The sequence below is a fragment of the Ctenocephalides felis genome, unplaced genomic scaffold, assembly GCF_003426905.1.
Source record: "Ctenocephalides felis isolate EL2017-DRISC unplaced genomic scaffold, ASM342690v1 CF-g0.4_SCAFFOLD_01492, whole genome shotgun sequence".
Taxonomy (NCBI): domain Eukaryota; kingdom Metazoa; phylum Arthropoda; class Insecta; order Siphonaptera; family Pulicidae; genus Ctenocephalides; species Ctenocephalides felis.
This window is the reverse complement of record NW_020537646.1, coordinates 51,095,385-51,120,213: the sequence shown is the minus strand read 5'-3', so window position 1 is coordinate 51,120,213 and position 24,829 is coordinate 51,095,385. Positions and strand designations below refer to the sequence as shown.

Here is a 24,829-nt window from a genome sequence, read left to right as displayed (position 1 = left end):
TTATATACATATACAGTGGTACCCAGCCTTACAAGCGACTCGTCATACTCACTCTTGCAACACTATAATGAGTTGAAGAAAAAAAAATCTCATTGGATAGTGATAAACTCAAAAACTAGTATGATGATAAATTTGTCATTATTCATTTAGAAATTTGCTATGATTTTGCAGAATATATATTTGATCTTAGCAATAATTGTTTCATTTATTTTTATTATTATTAAAACACTGTGCTAGAACAAATTAATAGCATTTCAATGTATTTATATGAAAAAAAAAAAAGATTTGAGATACGAACAATTCGACATGCGAGGTTGCTGATACCACTGTATATATATTTAATATTATTTTTATCATAAGTGGGAGTAAGTGGTATGATAAATTTATTGTTAAGATTTATTCACAAAACCTTTTTCTTATTTGATCAATTATTTTATTTTTGGTTTATAAAATTCGGAATTTAAAACAACACACATTTAAATTTCAGAAGAGGGATCAAAGCCAGTCTCCTGTTTCTCACATAGAATGAGTCTTCTCTCTCGCTATTCAGTTTTTGGCTGTTATTATTGATAAGAAATCCATAATCCATCTAATAACGAGTCTCTGATGTCTTTATAGCAAACATAATTTATTGCTCATGTGGTACTCTCAGCCATTTAGTGCCTTACATGCCTAATGAGAAATGCTCCATAAATTTCTGTCAAAATTTTATTAATGATAATTCCAAAAATTGCAATGAATAACCAATATTCAGATTAGGGCGTACTATTATTTATTAAATTTATCAACAATGAAGACATCGCATTTGATATTAGCTGAGTGGTCCCATACTGGCCTCTTCACAATAAGACTAATGTTCATATTAATTTCGATTTTCCCAGTTTTGTAAAGAGCCTAAAATACATTTGCAAGCAAGCTCATAAAGTTATATGAGGCCCTTGTAATAGCTGATCCTCAATATTCTAAAATCGGATTTTTTTTTGCGAAAACAAACTTCTCCTTTGGGAAGTTAAAAAAACAATCTAAACTAATTTTCAACTTTTTACCTTATCATTTACCCAAGATGCCATTCAAAGTATGCCACATACACAAAAATATAATTAGATTTTCACACAAATGTCCATGCTGAACAACACAAACTTTTAGGTTAATTTAGTATGTCCTTATTCATTCAGTAATAAGCACCATGAATCCTTAATCTATGCTTAACTGTGAAATTTAGAGATTTCATATCAAAATGCCCATTAAAAGACATTAAATACAGTACCTGCCAAGAGTGTGACCCTTTCCCGAAAACGCGGCAACTTTGGTTTTGGGTGGAATATATTGTTCATGTCGATGATCTTCTAAGTCTAAATGTACCTCCGCACCATGTGCCTCTTGAATCAGTTCAGGAGGAATCTCTCTTTAAAGTGAAAATAAAAGAGCTATATAAATAACTATCTATGGACATAATTAGCTTCTCATGAGAAGGTATGGTATAAAATTTCATTCATGTCATGGTGCATTAGATCTTGAAAAATAAGTTAGTAAGTCTTAATAAACATTAATATTCAAATTTTTTAGACCCAACTGTCCTAATTATTACCTTGATTTATTATATCATAAAATTTCACACACAACTTTCTTATTGCAATCAAAATTCTAATATATTTACATTGTGATACTACCTCAACACATCAACAACCTTGAAACAATTGAGTAACTTCGAATGTAGTCATTTTTAAAAATAAAACTATTTTCTTCAATCTAGATCTATTTGCACATGTATCACCAATTTTGAAATGCACATATTATAATTTAAATGCTTTTTCGAAAAGACAAAAGAAAGTATAAACTAGTGATTGCAAATTAAAAAAAAAATTTTTTTTTCAATTCCCCAAAAGCTAATCATATCTTCACATTGTCAACACAAACAAAATGTTTTTTGAATTAGATTATCCGTTCTCTTGATAACTGCTATTTTTTACACTTTTTGCTCCGTATCTCCAAAACAGTGGGAACTGCCTTAGCAAAAAACAAATTAGCACATCTTCCCATCAATAAAAGCCATTCAATTTTTTTTAATCATTCTAATCGGATGCCCGATTTTCGCAAAGACCGAGTTTCTTTTTCCTCTACTTTTTGCTCTGTATTTCCAAAACGGCTAAAACTGCCATTGCCAAAAACTAATCAACACGTCTCCCTATCAATCAAAATCAAATGTTTTTTTAATAATACAAATCGGCTGATGTGTGCTCCTGAAAACAGGGCCGAAAAATTGTATTCACACACACACAAACACATAAACACGCACCACGCATCAATTTCGGTTTTTTGATTATTACAATAACTTACCCCACAAAAAGTTGATGAAGTTTTCAAATAATTTAAGTAAACATCAGTAAATATTTATTGATTAATGGAAGACCTAACAAATCAATCTATACATTTAGAAACATTTTTCGAACAGTTTGCGAATTTTCGAAATCAGATTAGAATTTCATGAGTAAATTAGAAGAAATAAAAAATGTAGATAGAATAATAACTGCTTGCAAACATATTTCAATATAATTGAAAATTCTAAAAATTAAAAATATTTAAATTTATGGTACTGAAAATTTTGGTCAAGCCTGGAGTTCTCAAAAATACTTGATACTTTCTGATCTAATAGTAGATATGATAAAATCAACTTTAACAAACTTTGGTTAAAAGATATTTACCCCTTTTGATATGATCTAAAAATTCGCCGTTTTCAGGATCACTGTACATGCGCATAGGACCATCGCCAAGTGTGAAACCATCTCTCCATAATTTCAGAACTACAGTTGTAGGTTCATTGTTTTCTGTTTTTGGAGTTGATACAGCAGTACTATCTTCGGGAGTTTGACCTAATCTATAACCCACTCCTTGAAAAGTTCTTGGTGTAGATGACGAAGTTGAATGCTGAGGATCTAACACTTCACTAGCATGCCTTTAAAAGAAGAAAATGATGCACACATTTTAAAAAAAAACAAACAATTAAAATGTAATTGCTTAATTTGCAATAATGCAAATGCAATATTAATTAATATGTGAATTGAGCAGGTTCTGTGCAAATATTAAACATTTTTAAAATTGATTACTTTGTTCAAAAGACACAATTTTAACTGTATAATAGTTCAAGTTTTGCTCAGAAATTTGAATATTTACATTGACATTTTACTTAATATATTTCCATATACATTAATACTAACTAATGTATATCAATAACAATGGAGATAAATATTCAAATTTAATATAACTTACTCTTGCACAGCTTTGAACATATCAGCTACGATATCTCGTTTCTTAGGTGGGCCAAGTATTTGTTGTCCTGAATTTCTAGAACCACCGGCATAAAATGCTTGACCTTCCTCTTCATCAGAAGAAACTTGAGATTGTTGTAGTGACTGCACAGTTGCAAATCTATAAAACATAAACAATATAACTGAGAACTTTGATGTTTAAAATTTATAATAACATATATTTCTGCTTGTATGATTAACACTTCAATCAATTTTTATAACGCCAATGAAATATTATATATCACAACCATAAAAATATCTAAGAGAAATAATTTGACTCTTAGCCTAAATTCAAACTATTTTCAAAATATATATTGCTATTGCAGTACCTGGAATTGTTTCTAGAATTAGGCTTGGACGTCTGCCTTGATTGTGGAGGTTGTGTCACCTCAGCAGATTCACTTTGTGGAGGAGAGTTAGTATCATCTTCAACGTTGCCGTCTTCATCATCTCCTCCATGTTCATAAAAACTAGCTAGGGCAACCTACAACAATAGAACTCCTTAGTAACTAAACATACATAACCAGCAAAAATTTACTCTCGAACCTCAAGTTGCCAGGCTGCTGACTCTAGATGAAATTTTGCACGTTCTTTAGAAACTCCAGTTATCGCTTCAAATTGATTGATTTTCTCTTCATTCTCCATATTACAATTTATATATTAAAAATAAATTAAAAATTTATAACATAAATAATTTTTGGAAATTTAACTGTCAAAAGTCAAAACTGAATCATTGATGTTGCTCAGTCATGAACGTCATTCTACAACTTCAACTTCAATGCATTTACAAAGAAGCCGGTGAAAAGAGGTGACTACAAGAGCGACGCCATAGTATCGACATTTGTGCCATTTTGAGATTGCGAAAAACGCTCGGGAACGGGCAAGCTCTCCTCTAGCGGATTTTAAGTGCAACTTGGAGCCCAACAAATATGGCGGATGACACATTTATGAGTTGAATTTGCTGTCAACTAATATTTGTTTTGATGTTAAACGTGCATTTTTAGGTTAGACGTTTCATATTTCTTACATATTTTCATCATTTATTTTTTATGATTTTACAATAACAGAGGTAAGAATAATGAAATTCAAAATATAAATTTTGTTTGCTACTACCAATATGCATACTATTTACAGTCAGGAAGGATATTCAATCAAAAAAATATGAAGAAAGTTCAAAGTTTGAAGAGGCTTTAGTAAATTAAATCAATATTTGCTTAAATGATCATATTTAAATGCATAAAAGTATTATTAAAAATCTATTTGTGAGTTTGATTCTAAGGAAAACAAATTATAAAAGTTAGAAATTAGTTATATTGCTTTAGGTTTTACTTTTCAGATTCATTCGTTGGTAGTTTCCAGGGTATTTGAAAGTAGGTTCTTATTTATTGCACTCCAGATGGCTTTATTTCATTTGTTAATAATGTGGGCTTAGGCCGAATTACTCCTACCCAAATTAATGTACTCTCGGGCGTAATAAAAAGAAAGTAAAATCTGGAGGTGCTGTATTAACTGACAAAGGTAAATTCATGAGTAAAAAAGACAAAGTTTTTAATTGTACTTCATAGTCAGGATTTTCATCAATATGGACTGAGTTAGACTAATAAATATAGCAGTACGCTATTTGTTTAAAATTAAATTTAAAATGGATTACTTTCACCAGGAGATATTAATTAAACTCACTTTGATCAAAGTTCGAAGCTTCGAAGCTAGTGTGCGTATACATGTAGAATGAGTCATACAGAGAATGAAAATTTTAAAACTTTTATGTAATACACCAAAGGACTATCAATTTTCTGGTGAAAATATTGTTTTTTTATGTCCTATTTTGGTGAACCTTCAAACTTTCATTATTGAATAAGATGGGGATGGTAAATGAAAGAAATGTTTAGTTTATATCAGATTAAATATATATGTATCATGACTGTTGCTTGTATAATAATATTAACTTTACATAAATGTTATATGTAATACATAAATTGAAAGCTTTTCGAAATCAATGATGAATACTTCTTATATGTACCTAAATTAATCTGAAAGAAAAAACATTGAGAGCATATAATTTAAAGTATAAAATTTTAACAGGTATGTAATATTAAATTCACACAAATAATTACCAATCTATGGAGGAGACCCTCTTCTATCAATATTAGCAAATACTGCTCATCGGTATAAAATTTTGGAGAAATTCTTCAACCTTGCATATACTGATACAATAGCTTCCTAAAATTTTTAAAAGTAATATCTTTTTATTCAATAAAACAAAACATACCTGCAGGTAACAAAACAATTAAATCAAATCAAATTGCAGTGTAGAAATCCTGTAAGTCCTGACATCCTATCAAATACGAGATTCATTCTGCAACAAAGTTCTAATAGAAAGATCTAAACTTTGTTCAGCTGATAACACAACATGCATATCATAAAATATCTTATGGCCTTCTCTGAAAATTTCATCATACCATTAAGCAACACATATGTTTGTTTTAATATGGTGGCCAATAGCAAATACATTTTAATTATGAGTACAAACACCTCAATGAATCTATCCAACGAAGCAATTTATTTCTTCTAACGTTAATTATAAAAAAAATTAACCTTCTTATTCATGCGCTTTCTTCACTTAATATACGCACATGATTGGTGACACTGATATGCCGCATTATTATTAGAAATAAATAAAAACTGCGATTATAAGAAGCAATAACCATCTTTAACAAGCACATAAGTTTGAATCAAACCTGTCAAAATACGAAATAAAACCTGTCAAACGCCATCTTGTTTGGGCACCTGGTTTGCACTTTTTCGCCACCAGGAGAAGTCACGGCGTTTTCACTGACATTTTTATGAGCTTGCCCGTCGGGCAAGCTCTCCTCTAGCGGATTTTAAGTGCAACAAATATGGCGATTGACATAGATAAAAGAAGAGTATATGGATAAATAAACATAAAATGATGAAAGTTTCATAATATTCAATGTCAAAACAGGTAAAGCACATTTGTTCGGAGATAACTTCCCATCACTCCCCATGTTCACTGTTCACCATAGTCTTTTTACGCTTTCTGGAATGATTAGGTTGTTCAAACACGGGGTATTCTAATATTGTCTAGGGTTCAATCCCAAAACGTTTAAATCTCTGGCTGCGGTGCTAATGTCATTATGAATGATATGACAGCTTAACTATATATAAGGATTTTTTGTGTTTTTTAGGTTATATTTATTTTAAGCTAGGACGTCAAAAAATATCTTCTCTCTGTTCATTGTGTTATTTAATCTATTCCAGCTATTTTAAAACTATTTTTTTCTTAAAGAACACATTTATGCAATTTATATCTATATCTAGAGGGAATGCACCAATCGTAAAAGAGAACAAATGTTTTGCTATTTTAAAAACATACCGAGATATGTTGTATTGCAAAAAATTTCATACTTAATGAATATTCGTTTCTCTGTTAGTTCTACTACTCTTACACCGTTAGACGATTTTACATCGCATTTAGTAAGGGAGAAGAGTGAAAAATGGGGCCGTACAACAAGACAAAATAATGTAATTCACGAGAAAGAACTGTTGGACTTACCTGGAGTTTCTAATTCTGAGTTGAACATTAGAGATTTAACAACGGTTGAAATCGATAATATATTACTAAATACGTTATACTTGAAAAAATATCCTGACTTCAATTATATATTAGATCAATGCCGCAAGCTTAGTAGGTTGCCTACAACGGAAAAGTTTTTAGAAGCAATTTCGCACTGTAGTCGCATGGGTTTAAAACAAGAAGTGACAAAATTAGATAAACTTTTACTTGATTATAATCCACAGGAATATGAGAATAATGCTCAATTACAGCACTATCATATAGAATTGTTGTGGAAGCGAGGAAATATTGAAAATGCAACACATTCGTTTCTTGACATGTATCAGAAATTTGTACAGTTACGGCCAAAGGTATATGCAATGAATAAACTTTTGTCAAATTTGAGTTTTTGATATGAAAGCTAAAATGTTATTTCATATAAATTAGATGTTAGAATGTGTCACAATAGTTTTTCTTATAAACTGTCTTTGTCACTAAAATTATTCGTCGGAAAAAAAAATTATTGATAACATGTATAAAAGTAGTGAAATTAAAAAAAAAATTACATTTGGGGATAAGACAAAATTGCACACAACATTCACATGCCAAAATTACGTTTACATATATTAATTACTTTTTAATTACATATGAAAAATAAAATATAATTTTTTTATTGAAAGAAAAAGGGAGGCTTTTGAGTTCAGAAAAATATAATCATGTATGTGTATTTATATGTTTTATAGGTACTTGAAATGTCTCTTCATATGATATTTGTTCTTGTACCGAATGGAAGTGATGCCAATTTAGTGATGATGACAAAGTTTGCAACAAATTTTTATAAAAAATTCAATGAACTGCAGCCGTTATGTTTAACATGGGAACTATCATTCCTTAGTGAGTGGTTTTCAGATCAAGTTTGGTCCAAGCAAATTTTGGAACAATGTCCAGAAATACTTGATAAAGTAAAACTCAGGTATATATGTATAATTATAGTCTCAATTTATAACACATCATTATTCAGATATTTTGTACATTATTTAATCTCATTTTAATAAAAATATTAGAGTACTATTATCTCAAAGAAATATTATCATGAGTTTACCTAAAGTGATAATAATTGAATTTTTAAGTGTAATTTGAAGTTTCTTGAAACATAACACAGTAGTTCTGATATTTATTTACATAATATTATTAAATATTAAATATGTATGTAATTATCAAGCAAATGTTTTATGAGTTTTAAAACTTTTTCCAGATTATTGCCTATGGCTAATCACTCACTTCAAAAGCATGATGTTGATACTGTACAAAGGATTTTAGAAATCATGTTAGCATATAATTTAAGGAATTCATATATAATATTACTTCATTTACTATTTGACTACAAATGTAAGTATTCATAGTTTAGTTATTATTCATGATCATGTTCTGCTTTTTTACTTAATCCTGCACTAAATTGAAGCAAGATTACTAGATATGTGGTTACTGCTCCTAATATCTGAAAAAAAATTAAATATATATTTTTAATACTAATCTCAATATTCAGATAATTTTAACAATTTATGTCAACATAAAGCATAAAAAGACTCTTAATTAATTGCATTTCAAAATATACTAACACAAAAATGAAATATGGTATTAAATTATAACATACCGCTTGCAACAATGTAAAATCTATGTTGAAGAAACCACATGCTGTAAAATTTATTTCATGATGTATAAACTGTAATGACAGCAAAGTAGCCTGTAAGATTAAATAATTTCGGTTAGAGGCATTTTAAAGAAAATGTTACAAGTTAATGTATTAGCTAATTACCGTTGTTCGAAAGTTATCATCATAGCTGCCATAGTTCTTAATACTATGTAGAATGTTGCCAGTATCATTGGCCTAAAGATATTATTGAAATTAAATGTAATATTACACATATCAGACTAAGAGCTCGCAAACCATCCGACTAAGAACTTGAGATCCACAAAGTTAGAAATTTTTTAAATGATATTTTATTGTTGGTCCATTAAGAAAGTACCATTCTGGCAGGCATCTACCGGTTGCGTCATCATCCCTTCAATTTTTGAAAATGTCAAAAAAAATGGTTAAAAATTGGTATATCGGATTTTATTCAAAAACACCTTCAAAATGGCGTATAAAATATTTAAATATTAGAGTGGAGCCAGTTCTGTATGGCAATGCGCCCATACCGTTTGTGCGTCGTGACTATTATACTTGACTGGCAGACCCTTGTAACGGTCAGAATGTTCGGGCTGTTCACATATACCTTTTGACCAGTTAAGAGAATACGTTCTCAAAATTTGAGCCATTTGGGAGCTGATCATGAATTTTTTTTTTTTTGACTGTTTCAAAAATCGGAGGGATGATGACGCAACCGCGAGGTTCCTGCCAGAATGGTACTTTCTTAATGGACCGATAATAAAATATCATTTAAAAAATTTCTAGCTTTGTGGGAAACGGGTTAGGAATAGATAGGTTTGCGAGCTCTTCTGCTATATATCACTGGCATAAACATAATATATAATTATGCAAATTTATACAAATTAAAAAAAATAAAAGGTTACAAAAAAATTATTTTTAAGAATAAATATCCATACATACTAAAACCAGGAAAAATACAAAATTAAACTCAATGTTTAAAAAAAACCTTAAAAGTACTAAACTTTGAATGAAATAAAATATAAATAAATAATAAATTATGTAGTTTATCACACAATTAAACGGTTGAAAAAAAATGAAGGGATTATGAGACCTGATCCAAATAATGATATTACAGTAAAAATAGAAAATTAATAGTTTTGTGTGAAAATATTTCGCTTCTTACTGATGTGGTGAAAAGTCTATTGTTTTTTTTTAACTTTCCGTGGGGAAAATCGAAAATGAAAATTGTTGCAAATCTTCACGTTTAAGAGGTTTCTGAACATTTTGGCATACCTCAGAAACATTGGATGTGTGTGGGTGTATCTGTTCACGTTTTCAGAGATGTGCTGATTAGTTTTTGGCAAAGGCAGGTCGAGCCGTTACGGAGATACGGAGCAAAGTGTGCAGAAAATAGAAATCGAGTTTTTGTGAGAACGGATTATCAATTTGATCTAAAAACATTCAATTTGTAATGATTGGGAGAATTGGTGATTAGTTTTTGGGAAAACTGGTTCAGCCATTTTGAAGATACAGAGCTAAATGTTGAAAAATGACAGTTTTTTAAAGAACTAAGCATCTGATTTGAATGATTCAAAAAACTATCTGCTTGTATTGACAAAAAAATTGTTTTTGGGAAAAATAAAATTCAATTCATTTTTTTTTATATATCGAAAATAATAATTAATGAATAATTTGTCATAATCAATGAATTGTGTATGTGATAAGACAATACATATAGCATGTAATGAAATTTACCTCTGATGCACACATATGGCATGTTCCACATAAGACAATCAGGGGTAGAACATACAAAAGCAACCATATAGTGCTGCAAGTAGAAGATAGCGCGCCTTTAGATTCTGTTAGTACAAGAAGATAGAACATTTGACATGTAGTCGTCACGAAAATGAAAGCTATTGTCACTAAGCTCTGTATGCCAAGTGCATGCATTATATTCTTTGATATTTCACATAAATTATGATGTATCTCGCCCATTATTTGTAGAACTGATGAATCTATCATTTGTACATGGTTTTCAATAGCACTCACTTTATTTACTTTCATTCCTTTCAACGGAGTTGCAATTTTCGTTTCAGGCAGGTATACTGTTTTCGTAATCGGTCTTACCTAAAAATATGAATGGAATAAAATTTAATTTAAACTCCTTTGCATGTCGAATGATGTATATAGTACTACTTTAGTATTCGAATAAAACAAACGGTAATTGCTGTTCGGAGTTGGCTACACTACACAAACAAATCATCATATTTTCTAAACTGTTAATTATTTTTCCATCAATGTAAGATTTTGAAATTTAATGATTTCGGAATACACATTTAGAAGACTATGTTAAGATCAAATAGAGTATTATATGAAAAATTGAAAGTATTGACATTTAAATATTATGCACATACAATTATATTACAGAATAATAATAAATAAATGTTGTTTTGAACAATTCGTTGAATTTTATATAAAAACGATATGTTACACATTCTGTTCACAAAATAGAGGTTAAAGTATTTAATTTTTCAATACTTTATTTTTACCTATTATCATATTCACTTTATTAATGTCATAATTGAATTTTATAGAAAATAGTTTTCTCAAAATTTTCCGGAAACGATTGGCCGTACCCGAAAGTTGAATATTGAGTTAATGTTACCAAATAACATTCTCTAAAACGATTTCTCTATACTCTCGTATTTTTAATACAATAGTTGTATTATTTCTTCCATGCCCGTGAGCATTTTTTTCTTTTAAAATACGGCCGATTATGTATTATTATGACATTGCATATTTAAAGGCATGAACTATTAAACTATTTCTTAAGATCTTGAATATCACTTTTCTTCTAGAAGCTTAAAAGCATTTTTTTTGTAATTGATATAATATATATTTTAAGTGCTACAACCTTCTAATATTTATTACTATAATAATTTTGTACTGCTTCTTCCGCCTCTTTTTGAATTCACCAAATTGATAGCCAGTTCAGCATGTTTTATATTTAATGATAGGGGAAGTACGAACAAAATGACATGGTGTTTTATTTTCAGTCAATCTGTTTTACTTATCTTAGAAGATCTTATTAGATTTATTGATGACCAGTAACATTGAAGACCATTCAATGAAGTAGAAACTATAATAACATATTTATTGAGGAAAAATGCAACTAATTGCAAAATCCACTGTCTCAATATAGTACGGCCATATATGGTACGTGATATAAAGGTAAGAAATACAGTTCACAAATAAATCGTTTGGTTTTTTTGGTACATCGAACCATGCCGTAAGAGCCTGAAGGGGAAAAAAATCAATGTTCGCCGGACTCAGAACCGAAAAAGAGTTAAATAAAAGTTTCTTCTTGTTTCCGGTAAATCCTATGTATTATAAAAAATAATCTATAAAGCCATTCCGATTTGTGAGCTTTAAGGGGGTATTCTACTGTAGAGTCATGAATTTCGCCCGGTTTTTGAAGCGCTGTATAAAGGAAACAAATAATATTTTTACTATCGATTTTTTTATCATTTGTTTATTGATATTTTATTATTACATAAAAAAAATATTGTTAAAAAAAAATTAAAATTCACAAAGTTATGAGCAGTCAAAGTGGGAGTTCCCAAAAAAAGAGGGTGTCCTGGCGTACATGATTCCAACCCTCCTGGTGATTTGAAACATAAAAAATAGATGGATTCTTAATTATAATAGATGCCGCTATCGTATGAACCTTGGATAAGTTAAACAAAAAAATTTTGTTTGAATGGCGGCAGTTTGAAAAAAAAATTATTTTTTTTCATGTTTTTTTAACAATTCCGAATTTTTTAAAAATACTAAATGAAAAGTTATAGTTTTGGGCATGGTCCATACGATAAAGCAATGTATAGAGAAGATTCTCTCCAAATTTGAAGTAAATCGGTTTATTAGAACTCGAGATATCCTTACCGCCAGCTCGAAAAAAGTAGTTCCGAGAAAAACGCGTTCAAAGTTTTGAGACAAGTCGGACCCGAACCGAGGCCACGTCACTAAAACGGCTATAACTCAGAAAATAATAGCAATTTTGAAAAATCCTTTTAATGACATATTTTTGAATAACTAAACTTTGAAAATATGAAAAAAAAAATTTTTCGATTTTTTCAAAATTCTACAGTAGAATACCCCCTTAAATTTTCTTTTTTCTTGGTCTCGAATGAACTAACTGCCTGGTAGCGCTTGCGAAATTGTACTATGCCATTTCGTCATTTTATAAGTATGTCATTTAGTCCGAAGGTGAACAAAAATGAAATATTATTTATAATTTCATCAAACACAAAGATTATTGCATTAATATTATTTCATTAATAAAATTGACTAAGCGCATCGATTTTAATAGAAATAATAACAATTGCCAAAAAATATGGGAAGACCAACAAATTAGTTTTAAAGGTGCGATACACGTTGGAACTGATTAATGCGACAAGATTATGATAATGACTCTAAACATCTGACAGGATCGTGATTAAGGCTTTCTTAATGTAATAGAGACTAAATTTCTAAATAAAACCTAGCCAACTTTTAAATAAAAAACAATGTGTCATTATGTCCATATATTCCATGTTGTCAGATTTCCCCTTTTTATTTTTTTAAAATAGTTTTTATGTTAAAGTGTATTGAATTGCAAATATTCCGATGTTTTTAAATAGAAACATTTTTTTATGCATTTTTATAGTTAGATATTAAATTATACTTTAATAATTGAAGATCAAATCTCCCTAACCTAACGGCAACTTTCGTATGAGAAGCTCGGTGCTCTTCTGGTAACGACGGATCTCACGCTGAGCTACGGTGCGTTAATAGCGTTTTTAATACTTTACATTTTTAACAGTTTGGTAATGAGCGTACCTGAATAATATTACTGCTTAGGAAGTCGATTTTCTGTCTACATATCCTCCTGGGTTTATTGAATGCCTCCATTTTTTCATTGATAACTTTATATCGCTTGCGAAGTGCATTTGTAAAGTTTGTGTATAAGGAGACAAATGCCCACAAACCACTCAATGGTCCGTAATAAGTTAGCCAATTAACGCCAGCCGTGAAATAACCATTTAGAATGGAAATTATGTTCACCAAAGCACAGCTACCAATTCCAATGCCCCAAACAACTATTTGCTGAATTAACATTTGTTTCACAGTTGACTGAAAATATTATAAGAGCACCCATCTAATTATCTATATGTGCACATCATCATTACTAAATTAAATGAAACAACTAATGTTATCATGATAAGTTTCTAATACCTATAATTTATGATGATCTGGAAAGTAGCGATTGGAAAGAAATGAGGTCCCTATATCAGAAGTACGAAGAAAGTTGTTATCAAATTTAAAATATGTTGGACTAGTATTGAATTCTAAATTAATATCAATATTTTTACAAAATTTATTGAATTTCAAATTACTAAAATACTTTTCTTTTGGAAACAGATACATACCGATATTCTACGATTTCAATATTTTATTTTTGACTATTATGATGTTTATTAATATTAAATTTGGTAAAAACGCCCGATTGAGAAGTATTATATTATGACATTGCATATTTAATGGAGTAAACTTTTAAACTACGACTATCAATAACTAATAACTAACTCTATCAATTATAAAAGTTGAAATGTATTGATTAATTTGCGGGATATTTACAGGAGAAATCTTATAAAAATGTTTAATAGTTTTAATATATTTTAGAGCGGCATGGCATCTTTGATATCACGTTTTTCTAGAATCTTAAAATCATTACTGTTTTGAAATTAATATAATATTTAAGTCCACTATCTTCTAATATTTATTAATATAATAATTTTCTACTCCTGCTTCCGCCTCTTTTGAACTCACGCATCTGATAGGCATTTTAGATCTTAGATATTGAATAATAATAATGATTATCTATAAAATAGTTATTTTTATATATTACCTGATATTTTGCATCAGGCGCGATTTTTTTCAACTTCTCATCTACCAAGATCATAAGATTGTAACAATTCGTTATCAAATTTTGTTGAAAAATTGCACATAACCAACACACGGTTTGCGTCGCACACCCAATTGATATTTGCAAATAGGTTGTTGAGGTTTTTATCGATAAATCACCATCAGTGTCTTCAATACTTCTTTGAACTGCTGTACCAAAAGTTATCCAGTACGAGAACATCAATAAAACTGTGTAAATAGCTGCCCAGCGATTGGGGCGATAGACATTGTTATTCCGGGAATATGGAGCTTGTCCTATAATTCTATTCATATAGTATACTGGAGTAATAGCTGCACCAAATGTTGACATTGTTTACTTCAATTTGCATGGTTTTAATTGATAATGCTCATTAAAATCGTTTTCACTTTCAGAAATCTAATGAGGTGTGCATATATGGCATACAATTTAATTTAACTGTAAGCCAATTTATTAAATGTTAACAAATAAATTAGTTAAATTCGAGTTTAAATTATATTCCAAAATTATTTTCTTATATAGAACTAATGAACGCGATTTGTTCGAAAAAATGTGAGTTGCGTTGGTGAACACTATTCTAATATATGTAATAAATTGTAAGTTACGTCTATATAAACAGTTCCAAATACAAATAATCGGCCTAATTAGAAATATGTACGATGGTGAACATTAATTTCTTTTCCGTATTTTTTATGCTATTGACGATGTCAGATTTATGATTGAGAATTGATGGTATCACGTCCTTAGTATATACAATTTATATATATATATATATATATAATATATATATATATATATAAATTCTTCTAAAAACTTTTAAACTTTTCTTAAAAAAATATTTTTTAATATATTATATTGACGTTGTGGCAATATGAAGTGTCCCTTTTCAAAGATATAAAAAAAATGAGATTTGAAAAAAATCATTTTGTTTCTAAAACAAAGAAAAGAAAATTAACAGTAGTTCATGCAAACTGCCCTGTACTCATTAAAATTAAAAAAATAAACATAATTGAAAATACTCGAGTTATAGGTGTGTATGGTATACTGATTAAATATAAAATATTTTATTTTTCTCTTCAATAATACCGGGTGTTTTTAAGTTGACGATAATGTACATGCAAGGTAAAATCATTTATACAATTATGAACATGATTATCGTTTTTTATTGAGATTTAATTAAAAATAATACCCCATTATTATTGTTCTGTTATTTTTATTTAATTTCATATTAAATTATTATTAATTATTATTCAGAATTACTATTTACTTTCCACTTCTCCATATAGTATGAATTTTGCTAATTTTTGCTGGAGCGAGAGAAATCGATATTATAACACAAAACCGACATCGAAATCTTATTACCCATTAAGGAGATGATACGATTTTCACAAAATTATAACATATTTTAAATAAAAACACTAATTTTATTTAAATAAAATTATAATATTCACTAGATACGTGTTAGATTAAATAGTATTTAGTATTGCGCCATTGATTTTCATTTATTGTGCCGACTGCAATAAATTTTAAGAGGTTTAAATTAATTTAAATATTTATGTAAATATATTGTATTCCATTTATTTAATTCTTTGTGTAATTCTGTTTTTAAGCATTTAACTATTTGCTAAGCGTTGCTTAATATTAAAAACTAATTATCTAAATGGCTCATTATCAGAGTTGCCTATGCTATATTGGAATACTCATACTAATTGTAATGGACGCAATATATAACAAGTACTTTTCATTGAATATAAGATTGAAATCTTCAATCAATACTAGTATATGAAGCCAATTCCGGCCAAAGTTTCCTCGACTTAAATGACTGCAAAAATAAAATTTCATTGTATTTTAATACGCACACTTTATTTTACATGAAACCATAATTAGTTTTAAATTTGGTTTTAGAGATACAATGAAAAAAGTCAATTAAAGTAATAAATTTTGTTAACATATCTATTATTGGTTCCGTATGAAGATGCATCTACAGTAGAGCCTCGTTAAATAACCGGACTAATTGTTTTTGATAGACATTTGGATAATCGAATATCCGTATAATTGAATGTATGAAGAATAATGCTGTGTATTTATTAAATATAACAATTACATACATAGGCATCAACGAAAATAATGTTTATTAAGAAATTGAAACTTCCTTTTGTATGCACATATATATTTTTTGAGATTACATTACAAACGTATACTGAACTGCAATCATGCAAAAATTCGAATTGTAAATATGTACATACATAGAAATTGGTCGAAGTTGGTAGTCCGGATAATCGCGAATCCATAGAACCGAGGGCCGGATAAACGAGGTTCTACTGTACAGTGTTTAATTAGTTAGACTAAATCGCGCCGCTTACGCGTTTCGATATTTTGTCTCTAAAAGAGCTTTTCAAAAAAAATTGAAAGCCTCAAAAATCTTATTTTTTCAAAGTTTTGAAAAAAAATCAAAGCCATACTACGCATCACTAGTTATTGATTATATTTTGACGATTATAAATTGAAATTCTCGCTACCTTATTTCTACTGAATGTTTTGAGTGGTATTACCCTCGATATCACTTTTGGAACTAAAGTAGTTTATGCAAACTGCCCTGTACATTATGCGCCCCCACCACTATTTCAAAGACATTGAAGCTACATATAATGTAGCTGCAATTTATTGTCAAATTTATATATTATCCATACCACAAGATTATGAATGTCGCCTTATCATTTTGGCAATACCATATCATCTTTAGATCAAGTAATTTCTTTGAATCATAGAACTTCAAAAATATGTCTTAAAGATCAGCCAGTTTAATTGCCATCGGCCCTTCAATGCGATGCATACGAAAAAATACGCACGCCTTAGGGGGCGCCAACACAAAATTTTCAATATAGTTTTTTTCAATATATAATTTCTTTGCATCTTTTACTAATCTTTCCACAATATTTTTAAAATTCGTAAAAATTTCACTTTGTAAAAACAAATGGGAAATTAAAGATGGATACATACAATTCGGTCTTCACGATATCGATTAGGAGATGTTTAAGATGCAATTTTGGATATCTTAAATAATAAAAAATTAAATTAATTTAATCCACCATGAAGTACCAGTGTTACGTTATGGTTATGATTATGTTATACCGTTTAAAAGATTTCAATTTGTAATATAGGGGCCGATTCTGCCGCAATGTTATGATAAGTTCATGTTATGAAGAATTTTCCATAGTAATATAGACAAAAGTTATGCGGTTGGTGTTCAGTCAGGCGAATTTCTCAGGTTTTCTCATACAAAACATAACCTAAAAGCCGCACAAATGTCAAAAAAACGATGTTAGATAAGTGTGTGTTTCTGATTTTTCTTAAGGCGCGTCCACACCTAACGAACGAACACGAACGAACATGTCGAACAAGAAAATACAAAGAAGAACGAACAGGAACACGAACGAACGCGAAAAATTCCAAACGAACTTGAACTTAAAAGCAGTGAGCGCTTGAATTTTCGTTGTTCGTAGATGTTCCGTGAAACGTCAGTTTTATTATTGATATGGATGTAAGCTTTAGGGTGCGTTCGACTTGGACGCTTACGCGCTGTGAGCGCTCACGCTTATAAGCACGAATTTTTAGCGTTCGACTTGGCCGATAAGCGCTCAGAATCGATAACTAAATTCCGTTCGTTTTGGAAACTGTGAGCGTCAATAAGCATCAAAATGGCGGCAACTGGCGGTAACGGTAATTGTGTAAATTTTATTACTTTCTGGATCATTCAGCGGGATTAAAACAATTTAACAATTAATAAATAAATGAAATTTGGTTTGCTTATGCTTAATTCATATTAATATTAAAATTAAAATTTAAAATTATTTAAAATTAATTAAATTTAAAATTAATTAATATTAATATTAATATTAATATTAAAAAATAAATGTGATATACAACTTGGCATTTTTGCGGGATTATAAAAAATTTAACAATTAATGAATAAATGAAATTTGGTTAGCTTATGCTTAATTAATAGTAATATTAAAATTAAAATTTAAAATTATTTAATATTAATATTAATATTAAAAAATAAATGTGATATACAACTTGGCATTTTTGCGGGATTATATAGAATTTAACAATTAATAAATAAATGAAATTTGGTCAGCTTATGCTTAATTAATAGTAATATTAAAATTGAAATTTAAAATTATTTAAAATTAATTAAATTTAAAATTAATTAATATCAATATTAATATTAAAAAATAATTGTGATCTACAGCTTGCCATTTTTGCGGAATTATAAAGAATTTGACAATTAATAAACAAATGAAATGACAGATAGTAAAAACAACTGACGCTCACGCTCACGCTGCCCTACCTCTGTGGCGTGAGCGTATGTGAGCGCAAAATATGTGCTACGAGCATCCTACGATGGTGCTACGAGCGTGCTTATGTGACACTCACAGCGCCAAGTCGAACGATGAAAGCGCGCTCACGGCGCGCTCACAGCGCGTAAGCGTCCAAGTCGAATGCACCCTTAATCATACGGCATTTTCACTGGTTTTTGTGTGATTTTTGTTCGTGTATATTTTGTAAATATACTGTAAATAAATTATTCAATTAATTTCACTCAGTTTTTGTATTTAATATTTATATTTTGAGTCGTTTTCTTTCCTCAGCATTCATATTCGGAGCAAGCTGAACATTCCAGGCTTGAGCTAACTATACTCAATTTTCATACTCTCATCCTCAACATATATGTTGAATGTCTATGTATGATAACAAGTTTAATATTTACTTGTAAAGACTGTAATTTCTTCTTTACTGCAGCTTCTGACATCCCAAACGTTTTGCCTACACTTTCCCAAGCATCGTTTTTTTTCTAATAATTTTATAAAAAGGGTCTTTAGTCTCCCATATTATAGGAAACTTTTCTATTTCATTTATAAATGATAAAATTACGTCATTTGACCATTCCATAATTTATTCAAAATTTTCAAACTGTACACAATAATTAAAAGTAAATATTATTAAAATTTTCAAACTGTACACAATAATTAAAAGTAAATATTATTAAATTATTAACATTATTATTAAATTATTAAAAAATTATTATTAAATTATTAAAATTAATAAAACAAAAATGTTCGCTTGCGTTCGTTGAGACGTCCACACTGCACATACGAGTTCGAACATGAACGAACAATTCCCTTTGATGTACCGACAAGTTGCGGAACATTGCTCGCCATGTTTGTTTATGTTCGTTCGTGATCGTCGTGGCGTCCACACTATGCTGTTGCCGTTCGTTCTGGTACGTTCTTTTATGTTCGTTCGTGTTCGTTCGTTAGGTGTGGACGCACCTTTAGGTAACATACGAGTGACGTTGCAGTTTATGTTTAAAACGCCGGAATGAACAGCAAATACATGATATTTTGACAGCATTCAGTATGATTCATTCGCATAATGTATGGGGAGTCGGAGCGTAACATAGCCATGCCGTAACATTTCTCTGTTATGCGCAGAATCGGTCCAATAGTATGAGAATTGAGACTCATCATTTTATTTAAAGCAGTTCTACATTTAACATCGCTGATGTTATAAATGTACATGCAATTTGGCGTGAAGAGTAATTTAACTAGCTGTAAGTGGAATTCTGTCTTAAGGCAATTAGGGCATCGTACCTTGAAGCAAATTGCTGGAACTTCCCGTACCAAAAATTATTATTTTTTTAAAAACGATTAACATTTTTGAAAAAATTTTACTTCGAAAAAATTAGATTTTTGAGAAACTATAAATTTGACGAAAAATTACTTTTTTTTGAAAAAAAAAAAATTATTTGTAAAAAAAAATTTTTTTTGAAAGAAAAATTTTTTTTTTGAAAACAAAATTTTTTTTTGAAAAGAAAAATGTTTTCTTCATTTTGACATATTTTGGAAAGTCTGAACTTTTTTTCAAAGCAATCGTACTTCTCGAACTGCATAGAGACGAAATGTCACAGCGCAAGTGCCGCGCCGCCGTCTAACGCATAAGAATTGGTACGGAACCCATAGAAATGTAAAAAAAAAATTATAGTTATTGTTAAAATCTCTATAAAATATCTGATAATCTGATGTGCATATGTCTAATGATCATTTTTAACCGCCGAATGGCATTTTTTTTTACATTTTTCATTAAATCTTCGAAACCGCTAGACCTGCCTTCATGAAAATTTGATCAATTCTTCATCTTGTCAATACAAGTAAAATGTTTTTTGAATTATTCAAATCGGACGCTTAAAAACTGAATTACCGTTTTCGGCACTTTTTGCCCCGTATCTTCGGAACGGCTGCACCTGCCTTCGCTAAAAACTAATCAGCATGTCTCCTTATTAATATGAATCGAATGTTTTTTGAATTATTCAAATCGGTTGATCCGTGTTCCCGAAATCGTCGACGAAAATTTGTATCCGCACACACATACATACATACACACACACACACACACACATACATCCATTTTTTCTAAGGTATGCCAAAATATTCAGAAACCTCTGAAACGTAAAGATATATAAAAATTTTCATTTTCGATTTTTTTGCGATTACTATAACTTGCCCTACGGGAAGTTAAAAAACAATAATTATTATCTTTAGGTAAACGGTAAATATTCGTATATTATATTAAAAAATTGTAAACATGGATACAGAACAACGTCTGTCGGGTCATCTAATAATATATATATATATATATATATATGTATATATATATATATATATATATATATATATATAATATGCTTGTACACTAAAATCTTCGTCTAGACAAAAACAATAGGCCTACAAAAATTGATTTGAAGATATTGTATGTTGACATACCACCGCATTTTGTTTATTTCAATGCCGACAGTGCTCATGATAAGTTATAATTATATCATGTTTGCCAAATAAGCAGGTTCATTCGAACAAGGATTTTTATCTATTACACTTTTTATAAAATCAATCTGTCAATAATTACTTATTGTGTAAATATAGAGTGTCATTAATCGCACGTACAGATATTTGTTAAGCTTACTTATATATATATATATACGATATATACTCGTATATATATATATATATATATATATATATATATATATATATATTGTTAGCGAAATATATTGTGTGAATGTTTGAATATGGCGCCGACCATGACAGTCCCGTGCGGTTGGTAATGTTGATGTTGGTAAGACTTAAACGTGTATGTGCAGTTGGCATGATTGACTGTACGAACAGAGTGAATGTAGGCGAGTCGAAAACAGTGTGAGTCATTGAGTGAACGTGTAGAGACGGACTGGAGAGATATTGAATAAAGTTATAAAGGTTACTGCATCGTGGTGTTTTAATTTATAGAGTCTTGACAATGACAATAATTAATTATAGAGAATATAGACAATAAATATATATATATATATATATATATATATATATATATATATATATCTTATATATAAAATTCTTCTGTAATGATGTATGTAAATATACTCCTCCTAAACGATTATTCGGATTTTGATGAATCTTTCAGGAGTTTGTTAAGGAATTTTTTAGGATGTATGTGACTATAAAAATATAGTAATATTATAGAAATAAATGGAAAAATTTGCAAAAAACATCATATTATTGCTTGACATTGAAAACATTTTGATACAAGAGAACTGTCATCTGCCAAAAATATTGATTCGCTTGAATTTTGAATTTAGTTTAAACGAGGCTAAATAATATTAGTATATGCATAATTATGAATAAGAATGATTCCATATTTATGATTAAAACCAGCTAAAATGTGCCAGAAATTAAAACAATATAAGTTACAAAATATGTTGGCTGATGAAATTATATAATTTAGTTTAATAAATAACACAATACTTTCAAAATTGCATATACATTATTTTCTTAAACTTATGCATGTTGTATTTTGCTTTGCTTTACTAAATTATTTCAATACAAATAATATTTCTAGTTGTTGAAAAAATGACGATTTAAAATTTTGATTGAAGTGTGCCATATGAATTTGATTTTACAATTCACCTGAAATTTTAACTAAAGTAATAATGTTTAATAAATTATTAGTAAGAAAAATGCAATTTAGAAATATTAATTGGCAAAAAACAATTAATATAGTGTTTGCGCCGCACCTGTGTAGGTTGTCGGACCTGTAAAAGGTTTGTTTTTCTACTTGGACAACACGTTTCAAATTTAGGCAATCGGGCAATTCTGACTCATAAAAAGGCCGATGCAGGCAATAGTTTCCATTCAAATCAATTCTTTCCGCGCCTTTCATTCGTTCAGTTACTTTCAGTTCCTTTCAGTGTTCGAGTCGATTTATTCCGTGGCTTTCATTCATTTTGGTTTAATTCATTCATTCAGTTACTTGCAATCAATACATTCAGTTCCTTTCAGTGTTTGTTATCAGTCAATATTATCAGTGGATTAAATTTCTATTGTGTGTCAAGTCAACAGTTATTTTATTTGTCAGTGTATTCGAATTTCTTTTCAACCTATCCAACCGACTACGCTGATGTTTCCAGATCCAACCAAATAGCTGCCGCGGCTTGGACTTCCAAAACAGATAACATTTTCATACAATATTAATTAGTGTTCATTTTTGTTTTTCATTTATATAAAATTTATATAGAATAATTTTAGTTTATATTGATTACGGAGTAAGAAGAATTTTATTTTAATTTATATTTGTTACCATTGGTTTTTGTTTTCTGAATACATTTAATTTTTTTATTTTTCCTCGATGTATAAAATACTTCGAAAGGGGTTGAGAAAAAACCCCCCAACATCAACATTTGGTCCTTTCGAGCCGGATCCTAATTACTATTAGGATTAATTGGGTGTATACAGAAACAAAAATATATAATGGCGCCTAAAATCGATATTGGTGCAGAAATTGCACGTTTAACCGCCAAGAGAGAGAGATGTACTTTCAATTGTGCAAGAAAAGTACGATCTATCGCAACAGATTGATGTATCTTCAAATAAGACACAATTTCTTGAAAATTTATATATTACTGAAAATGCTCGTGAACAATTTATTCAATTGTGCGATGAAAATAAACAATTAAAATATTTAGATAATCCTAGTTTCCATTCCGGAATATTCCGCAATAAAGGCCCTTGAAACGAGTGTATGCCCAAAATAAAACCGCGGAGAAATTACTAAATAATAAAAATGCGCATAGTTCTTCAATTAAAGACATAGTACCAAACAACATTTACCGTCCATTGAAGTACCTAAATTCTCAGGAGATATTCAACAATGGCCATTATTTTATGAAACATTCAATTCACTAATTCATGAAAATACCGAGTTAGATAATGTTTCAAAATTTCATTTTTTAAAAGGAGCGTTACAGGGCCCGGTTTTAAAATATTATTCTATACTACCGACCGCAAATAATATCAAATTCTTTGGCAAGCGCTCAAAAAAAATACCAAAATAAACGGTACTTAGCCACCAATTATTTCAAACAACTATTGTCATTCAAACCATTTCATCTGGACAAATAAATTCATTCCTGGAAAAATTCGATACCGCGGTGCAAGCGCTCTCCCAATTGAATATTCCGACGCCTATGATTTCCTTATTACGTCACTGGCATTCTCGAAACTCGATCCGTTGTTACAAGAAAAATTCGAGCATTTTATCAAGGTGAGTTTCCCAAATACCAAGACCTCCTGCATTTTCTTCAAAAGTCACAACAGGCAAAAAATCAAGTATATGGTATGACCAACAATTTCACTAATGACAAACCCAATTACAAAAACATAAAATTAGCCGGTCATTTTTGTTATTAAAAATAATATGATAACAAATGCTTTGTGTGTCGGGAACAACACAGAGTGTTTACTTGTTCGAAATTTCTTTCATTGAGTATACCTGATAGGCGATCCCTTATTCAAAAATTAAACTTATGCGACAATTGTTTGGTCATAAGATAACGACTACGTGTCGATCGAAATAAAACCTGGTATTATGTAACGAACGACATCACTCGCTATTGCATACTGGTAGCAATTTTGCGAGTACGGATCAAAATAATCTTTCTAATTCAAATCAAGTAGTACGGTTTTATGCGCATTTAATCAAACAAAATCGCACATCATATTACCATATTGCCGACAGCAGTAGTAAAAGTTACTACTAGAAGAAAACATAATTTATTACGTACAATTATTGATTCGGGAAGCGATAGAAATTGTGTGACATTAACTTGGTGCAAAAGGCTGATTTACAAATTCTTCCAATATCAACCCAAGTGATCGGGTTAGGCAATTCGTCACATAAAGTTATTGGATTAGTTAATTTCACTTTGAATCTTT

At 29.6% G+C, this 24,829-nt stretch overlaps 2 protein-coding genes across 3 annotated transcripts in view; one reads left to right on the top strand and one right to left on the bottom strand.

The window, feature by feature from the left end:
* Positions 1-514: 514 nt before the first annotated feature.
* LOC113370650 (NSFL1 cofactor p47-like) lies at positions 515-4,005 on the bottom strand. Its single transcript, XM_026611344.1, has 6 exons — positions 3,852-4,005; positions 3,635-3,789; positions 3,268-3,426; positions 2,703-2,953; positions 1,268-1,403; positions 515-672 (listed from the first exon to the last, which is right to left on the bottom strand). The coding sequence occupies exons 1-6, from the start codon at positions 3,948-3,950 to the stop codon at positions 657-659; spliced, it is 816 nt and encodes a 271-aa protein (XP_026467129.1). The 5' UTR covers positions 3,951-4,005; the 3' UTR covers positions 515-656.
* A 2,566-nt stretch (positions 4,006-6,571) lies between these two features.
* LOC113369989 overlaps positions 6,572-24,829 on the top strand; it is a 63,153-nt gene continuing 44,895 nt past the window's right edge. Inside the window, exons 1-4 of one of the 2 annotated variants that reach the window (XM_026610626.1) lie at positions 6,572-6,923; positions 6,994-7,250; positions 7,623-7,852; positions 8,135-8,268. In XM_026610626.1, coding sequence (XP_026466411.1) covers positions 7,065-7,250; positions 7,623-7,852; positions 8,135-8,268 — 550 coding nt within the window. In that variant the 5' untranslated portion in view covers positions 6,572-6,923; positions 6,994-7,064. Of the gene's footprint in view, positions 7,251-7,622; positions 7,853-8,134; positions 8,269-24,829 lie in introns of both variants that reach the window. The other variant, XM_026610625.1, reaches the window with a different exon arrangement.